This window comes from Vicia villosa, linkage group LG7 (genome assembly GCF_029867415.1).
Source record: "Vicia villosa cultivar HV-30 ecotype Madison, WI linkage group LG7, Vvil1.0, whole genome shotgun sequence".
In the NCBI taxonomy this organism is placed as follows: domain Eukaryota; kingdom Viridiplantae; phylum Streptophyta; class Magnoliopsida; order Fabales; family Fabaceae; genus Vicia; species Vicia villosa.
This window is the reverse complement of record NC_081186.1, coordinates 71,072,084-71,080,350: the sequence shown is the minus strand read 5'-3', so window position 1 is coordinate 71,080,350 and position 8,267 is coordinate 71,072,084. Positions and strand designations below refer to the sequence as shown.

The 8,267-nt window shown below is 35.0% G+C and overlaps 1 protein-coding gene across 1 annotated transcript; it reads left to right on the top strand.

The window, feature by feature from the left end:
- The first annotated feature begins 260 nt into the window (after positions 1-260).
- LOC131617409 (uncharacterized) lies at positions 261-6,341 on the top strand. Its single transcript, XM_058888699.1, has 9 exons — positions 261-535; positions 1,062-3,350; positions 3,502-3,619; positions 3,745-3,830; positions 4,153-4,397; positions 5,161-5,247; positions 5,347-5,446; positions 5,571-5,778; positions 5,929-6,341. Exons 1-9 carry the CDS (start codon positions 446-448, stop codon positions 6,072-6,074), a joined length of 3,369 nt encoding a protein of 1,122 aa, XP_058744682.1. The 5' UTR covers positions 261-445; the 3' UTR covers positions 6,075-6,341.
- The last annotated feature ends 1,926 nt before the right edge of the window (positions 6,342-8,267 follow it).

The following is an 8,267-nucleotide window of genomic DNA, read 5'->3' as shown; positions in this document are numbered from 1 at the left end:
TCTACCAAAACTCCTACTCATCAAAATCAAATAACCTCTTAAAGGAAACAAAAATAGCATGAGGAAAGGATCACGATAAGTAAACAGTACCTTCAAAACGCATGAGTAACGTGCATGGTTTCTATACGTGGACCAATGGGAACAAAGTAGAGAATTATAAAATAATTTTTTATTATTTTTTCTTTATTATATTATTGAAGTGACCAAAACTATAACACTGATACAACAGAACAGAACTGAACTGAGAAACACATAAAAACATAAAAACAGAAACCAGAGAGAGATTTGGGTTTTCGATCGCTTTAACATTGTTTGTTCATTGCGCCGTTTCGTTTGGTTTCTTCGTTTATGAATCGTTTTCTTGAATTCTTGAATAAAGATACGTGAATTCCGCATTCCCTGCATTGTTATCGGTGGCTCTGAGTTTTTCTTGCGTCAGTCTACAATGGAGGGTGACGGCGATACCAGTGTTGGAAATCGAAAACGGAAAAGAGGGTCGTTGAAAACAAAGCTCCTTGTTAATGAAAAAGTTGAGGTAACGATGATGTTATATGATTCTGATTTCTGATTATTTTTGTATAAAGATTTGGTTTTTATTTTGTTTGTGATTTCTGGGTTGTTGATTTTGTATTAGGTTTTACGATGTGGTGTTCTTTTAGGGTTTTTTGGGGGTTTCTTTACATGACTGTTGTAATTCTGTTATATCAGAATCAGAATCTAGTTTTTTTTTTTTTTTTTTCTGTTTACGAATCTTTGATTTTCTGTTCTTGATTTGACATTTCTGATTCTTTTTTTCCATAATTGAATTACCATTCATCTTTGTGTTATCTTGTTTTGGGCTATGTTTGGATTTCATGCAAGTGATGAATTAGGAATGAGATGAGATACTGTTTATAGTAATATAATGTGGACTCAATGTTATTTCCTTTATTGATGTTTTTTCAGTTTTTGTGATTGTTGTTTTGGGGAGAAAACCTGCATGTTGTGAATGTGATTTCTTAATCTGAAATTTGCAGTTCAAGGGTTTTGTTTTGTAAATATGTTTTTTTTTTTTTTTTCAGCTGAGGAGTTTGGAAGATGGTTTTCTGGGATCATGGCATCCGGGGAAAATTATCCGCCGCGCAAGGACGAAGCGCTATGTTAAATATGAAAATATTCTTAATGACGATGAATCAGATTACATTGTTGATGTTGTGAGTGTTTCTAATGTTTTGGATGGTGTTGTTGATTCTTCTTCTGCTTCAGATTGTGGTTACAGTTACAGACGTGGACTTATTAGACCAGTCCCGCCTTCGATTGAGTTAGAGAGAATGGATCTTCCATTCGGGTTTTGTGTTGATGTGAATTATCAGGATGCTTGGTGGGAAGGTGTGATATTCGATCGCTGCAATGGAATGGAGGAGAGGAGCATATTCTTCCCTGATTTAGGTGATGAAATGAAGGTTGGAGTTACGCAATTGAGAATTACTCAGGATTGGGATGAATCAACTGAGAATTGGTTACCAAGAGGGAAATGGGTGTTTCTTGAGTTGTTTGAGGAGTGTGAGAGGGTATCCTATGTTGCGATCTCGGTCAAACAGATTTGGTATGATGTTAGGATGAGAAAGGATTATGCTGAGACCATTCGAGAATGGACTTGTAATGTGAAGGAATTGTGGAAAGACCTTGTTGTGGAGGTGATTGGTGAGTACTATACCATCACGCTTAACGAAGTTCGCCCCGCCTTAAACCTTCCGAAGAATTTACTCGAAGGAGGGTCATCTGAACCAACTGATAATGTTCACATTGAAGCTAATCATGGTAATGCGTCTGGTTCTGATGTTGGAACATCTGATAGGCATAAGGAAAATGGTGATTCTTCAAACTTGATGGATACAGATCAAAACTGCGGTGGGACTAGCATCTTTCCTTTGGTGGATGGGGACTGTGAGAAGCAAATTATTTTACATGAAGAGATTGAATCAGATAAGGATCGAATACGGAGACATTCTAAGTCCATAATTTGGCAACCTCTGAGACTGTCTGAAGTTGAATTCTGTCCTGAAGTTGTTCATGAGTATGCACTTGGATGTAGGAGCAAGACGGTTCGGGAAACCTTGAAGACGAAAGTAAGGAAACATCTTGCATTTCTTGGTTGGACAATTGAGTGGACCGAAAACAGTTGTCGTCAAAATAGACGATACCGGTACATTTCACCAGATAAGCGTGACCGGAAATGTTACACTTCGATTTTTCAAGTTACTCAAGTTTTGCAAAAGTATCCCAACATGAACTCTAAGCTGCCCCAGATTGACAGAAATCTTTCACATCTGGCCTCTGATCCACCCCGAATGAACAATGATCTAGATGTTTGTCCTCCAACCACTGAGCCTTCTTCAGTTAAAGTTCAACTTGAACCAGAATTCTGTCCTCTAGCCGTCGTGAAATATTACTTGTACACAATAGAGAGAAACTCGGCTGAGAAGAGAGAGTGGAAATTAAAGGCGAAAAAACATCTGTTAGCAGAAGGATGGATCTTTGATTACCCAACTGAAAGAAGGAGGGCATTTGTGTACAATTCTCCACAAAATCATTGTTTACGCACACTTCGAGGTGCATGCAGGCTGTACCTAAAAGAAAAAATTCCTGAATGGACTGATTCAGATCATGTCGATGGTGATGCTCTATTGCTGAGTGTGTTCCAATTGCTTCAAGAAGAGCCTGAATTACAAACTATAGATGATTCACCACCAACTGCAAGGAGAAAACGTAAAGGCACCCGGACTTCAAAGAGTAGTGCACAAAAGAATCTAGAGAAGGAAGTACCTAACCGTAAAGGCGCAAGTACTTCAAAGGCTAGTGCAGAAGAGGATCAAGAGGAGGAAGAACTTACCCGGGTGCTAAGAACAAGCAAAAGGGTGCAGACGGTTTTTGGTTTGTCGCATCAAAAACCTCAAAATATTGTGTCTTGGTTAATAGGTTGCAAAATTGTGTTGCCAAGATACAAGGTCTATTACTGGGAAACAGAAGGCAGAGACTCACCTACGTTTGAGGGAAGGATTACTCTAGAAGGAATTAAGTGCACATGTTGTCAGAATGTATTTGGACTCAGCGGCTTTGCAAACCATGCTGGTGGAAGCAGTAACAGAAGGCCTTCAGCGTGTATCTTTTTGAAGGATGGAAGGTCACTGTTAGATTGCATGAGGGAAGTAATGCATGATCAAAGGTCAAGGGAAACCAAAGAGAAACCATGCAATAATCTGTTTGAAGGCGAAAATGACAACATTTGTTCTGTTTGTAACTACGGGGGTGAACTTATTTTATGCGACCAATGCCCATCGTCGTTTCATAAGAAATGTCTTAATTTGGAGGTAGATTATTAACCAGTTTCCTTTTCAATTATGGCGTATTAAGTTCTATCCTGTTGCTATATTTCCTTTCCTTTTTGTGTCCATGACGTAACTCCTTCGATTCAGTACTTTAATGCCATATTAAATAACTAGTTTCATTCTGCATGTGTAGGGCATCCCTGATGGTGATTGGTTTTGTCCATCATGCCGTTGTGGGATTTGCGGCCAAAACAAAATTGAAGAGACAAAAGATGGAGATTTTCTTACTTGCATTCAGTGTGAACATAAATGTAAGCTGATATATATATAGATTTGCTTCAATATTTCATCCATTTCTTTGTGAATGTCTGTTTTTTATTTGTGTGTGCATAACTACATATGTTGACCAACGAAAATTTTCTTCAACTCTATGTAGATCATGTTGAGTGCCTCAGAAATAGAGCAAAAGATAACTCGAGACGATATATGAAAAATTGGTTCTGCGGAGAAGAATGTGAAAGGGTAAGTTAAATCCACCTCCCTTTTTTCTATTTTCTTTCTTTATCAAACCAAAATAAAGTGTTCCACATCCAACTTAGTAGACTTAATACTTTCTAGTTCGACAATGAGCTCTTTACTCAGATCATGGTTGCATTTATCAATGGCTTTTGTTTAATAGCTAATAATCTAGTGGACAATACATGATTTTGGCGATTGATAAGCATAATAGGTTTAAGTTTGATGCTAGCAAAACCATTTAAGCTCTATGTCTTCAATATATACTGCCAGAGTCAAGTTTTATGAAAATGATTATTCCTACATTTACGCGTATGCACTTTTGCAGGTCTACACAGGGCTCCAAAATCTATTGGGAAAGCCGGTTTTAGTGGGCGAGGACAATCTAACTTGGACATTGGTGAAGTATGTCAACTCTGATAGTTGTAGTGTTGGCAGTGCTGAAAATGATCTAGTGGCAGAGAGTTACAGCAAACTCAGCGTTGCACTTTCGGTGATGCATGAATGTTTTGAACCCTTACCTAACCCATTCTCTAGCGGAGATATCGTGGAAGACGTTATATTTAACCAAAGGTCAGATATTCTTATCCTTCAATTCATGTTCATAACATTTAATTAGGATTCTTTTCATTCTATGTTTGTTCATACTCTCAAACCATGAATAAGGCATCTTGAGTTGAACCTGAAACATATCTGCATAGATTCTAACATATCTATCACTGTGGAAAATGGACTTTTTTTTATAAAATTCATAGATATGTTAGAATCTATAACTATTTTTATCGTATATATAGTTAGTGCGAAGTTTGTAGTTTTACGTTTATCATGCATGATTGAGTTGACGCGTCTCTAGACATTTATTGGAAGATACTAATTAAAAAGTTTCCTTCTTTTTCACTATAAATTTCTTCTCTTCCAGCTTATTGCGAAAAATCTATGCCTATATGGATGGCAACACAAATACTGAGCCAATGTTTTTGAAGAGTATACAAAGTATTTTAGCTCTCGTGAATATATCGTTACGATTTTGGCTATTTGATTCAGAAAAAAATGATTCTAATGGATTGAGCATATATTTTGTAAGTCGTAACTCTTTTAATCTAACAAGATGGCATGCAAAAACATCACTACACGGTTTGAGTTTTCAAATATGTCGGTATTTGTTTCATTTAAAATGTGTGGATCATGTACACCTTTGAGTTTTTTCATTCACTAATGGATTTGTTCACAGGTATACATTGTCCATGAGCATGATATTTAATCTCTAAATTATGCTACATTATTGTTATATTCGCACCGAGCCAGTGCCTTATATATGTATTTTGGAAATTTTCAGGTCGGAGCTCAACAGACTAAACTTCCAGGGTTTCTATACCGTACTTCTAGAGAGGAATGAAGAACTAATCAGTGTGGCTACTATAAGGTGAATATAGGATCTGCTACCACTAAGAATTAAATCAAGTAGTATGTTTTTGCACGATTCTGTGATTGCATTTTATTAACTTGTCATATCATTTTATAGGATATTTGGAGACAAGATAGCTGAAGTTCCTCTAGTCGGTACCAGATTTCAGTATAGACGACTTGGAATGTGTCGTGTTTTAATGGATGAGCTTGAAAAGGTAATATAAAAGTCATACAAAACACGTCATTTTAGCTAGTTATTTATGAACTATATCAAATGATCTCGATATGGCATCAAATTTTAGCATCGAATTTCTCACTTGAATACTTTTCTTGCATCAGAAGCTAAAGCATCTGGGAGTGGAGAGACTAGTCTTACCAGCTGTTCCTGGTGTACTAGAAACATGGACCAATTCTTTTGGTTTCAAGCAGATGAGTAATTTCGAGAGATCGCAGTTTATAGACTATTCTTTCCTAGACTTTCAGGGAACTACCATGTGCCAGAAACTGTTAACAAGACTTCCATCTCCTGAATCGGGCGTAACAAGAGGTTCGTGACTTTTTATGATCCTTAGATCATCTGTAGTGCATGTTCTACATATGTGATTGCTCGAAACTCGCTGTCAATCCAAACATGCACGCAATGAAACAGTTTCTTCATTGATTGATTAGATTATAACCTTATTGTTTCATAATGCAGACACTACTCCGAAACAACAAGACCTTGGATTCTCAGTTAAATGCAGAATTAATTTTGAAAAAGCTAGTCCAGGATCAGAAGTGGATCAAGCAGAAAGGACTGGAAAAATGGATTTACAAGTTTGGAGACCTATGCCTAGTTCCTAAGCAAACAAGAAAAAGAAAAAAAACAGATTTTTGTGAAAGAGACAGAAAGACAGACATAGAGAGGAAGTGTATTGGAGGAGAATAAAAATAAAGTGTAGAAAAAAATTGCTTTTGAACAATAGTGTTTAGGCTATAAGTTTATCTTCCTGCAAATTGATGATGTTCTTGGGATATTTTCAGGGGCATGTCACATATGTGATTGAAAAATAATCTAGGTCTTATTGACATGATTAATTAATGTACTGTTTATATGACCATGTTGTTTGTTATGGGATTTTTGCTACTAGTTTTAAGTGTTTATTATTAAGCTGTTTTATAATAAAAAGATAAAATAAAGTTAAATTACTTCCATATAAAAGTTAAGTTGCTCTGAAGCATATTCTGATTCCTATGATTCTTCAAAATCCAATTCTTCTAAGAATTTTATTATGAAGAATTTTTTTATAAAAACAGGTCAAAAACATGCTAGAAGTTAGTTTTATACCAAACATGTCTTTAAATTTTACCATATTTAATTGTGATGTGCCTAAAATACTGTTGAATTAAGTTACATTTTATTTTATAAGGTTCTTCTCAGATTTAAGCAAATGACTTCTTTTTTTTTTACTTTATGCAATTTTTACCAATAATGAGTTCATTTAATAAAATAATAGTGCAAATAAAGATGAGATTATGTGATTTTCCATACAAATAAATTAGGTTCTCTTTTTTTCATGATTATTTATTTTTGGTACAAAATTATTATTTTAGATTTGCCTACTACTTTGATACTTTTCTGATTGTTCTAGTGACAGACATAGAGACAATCTATTGTATAAAAATAGTTTTTTTTTTTTTTTTAAATATTGAGATTGGTTTTCTTTCATTTATATGCTTTTTATTTAGTATTTATTTATAAGGCAAACAATTTAAATGAAGGTAAATAGACTGTTATAATCTTAGATAAAATAAAACTCAAATAATTCCATTTAGTTATAAATATTTTGATAAATTATTATTTTATTTTAAGGCTAAATTACACTTTTGATCATCTATTTTTGCCAACTCACGAAATCAGTCCTCTTATTTATTTTTTAAATAGTTTTGGTTTTTTGCTCATTTTTTGTCCAAAAAATACTGATGTGTATTATTTTTAGATATGTGCCATACTTTTATTGACTTGGAATAAGGAAGATTAATTATTCATTGCATTTTTTACGATGATCTCTTCCTTCAGTCGTCTTCTCCGAACGATTTCTTTATCTTCTTTCTCTTTCAATTTGTTCGTTCGTCTTCTTTATTCTCTAAAAAAAACTCTTTATGTTATCTTTCAAATAGTTAGTAATAATTTTAATTTATTGTTAAGGTGTGTTTTTTTAATAAGGTTTCATTGAAATAAAGAAAACGGTACAAAAAGAGCAGTGAAGATTATACCAAAACCCTCTCAAGAAGAAATGAACCTAAAGAAAGACAGACCAAACTTATTCTTTACAAAATATGCCTGAAAAAAATTAGGGATGCAATTATAGTTAATGTATTTTGATACCGTTAGCCTAATATTTGCCAAAGAATCCGCACAACTATTCCCTTATCTGAAAATATGAGAAGCCACAAAATTCATACTATTAGTAATATTAGCACAATTGACCCACCCGTTCCGAACTTGCCAAGGAACTTTGAAAGGAGGAGAAAAAGCTCGAACCAAAACCAAAAAGTCAGCTTCTAACCAAATCTTACGCCAACCCTTCTCATGGACGAACTCAATGGCTAACATAGCACCTGTGAGTTTGACAATGAGAGAATTAGTAACACCTAAAAAGCTAGCAAAAGCGTCCAAAAACCTACCGTCAAAATCTCTCGCAATATCCCCACAAGCAGAAGGCCCAAGATTCCCCGAAGAAGCACCATCACAGTTAAACCAAATCTCATCCCAGGGGATGCTTCCAAATGACTTCCACTATTTTCGGAGCACAAGGAGGTTGAATAACAACCCTAAAATTCTTCAAAATCTCAAAATCAATGATATTTAAGAAAGACAGAGTGTTACTTAAATTAACAGCTAACCCGCGGACCGAAACAACACTGGCAATAGAAATAAAAATAGGGATACCAACATCCTTGAATCTGGAACTGTTATGAGCAAACCAAATAGAACTAAGCAAGAATATGACGGCCACCTTAAAAACTAACTTACATTGGTCTGACCAATTCCGC

What these genes read in the sequence shown, in the direction of transcription:
- LOC131617409 (XM_058888699.1), top strand. Translation starts at nt 446, where the DNA reads ATGGAGGGTGACGGCGATACCAGTGTTGGAAATCGAAAACGGAAAAGA. An exon ending in TTGTTAATGAAAAAGTTGAG is followed by an intron (nt 536 to 1,061) that starts GTAACGATGATG and finishes TTTTTTTTTCAG; the next exon opens with CTGAGGAGTTTGGAAGATGG. An exon ending in TAATGGATGAGCTTGAAAAG is followed by an intron (nt 5,447 to 5,570) that starts GTAATATAAAAG and finishes TTCTTGCATCAG; the next exon opens with AAGCTAAAGCATCTGGGAGT.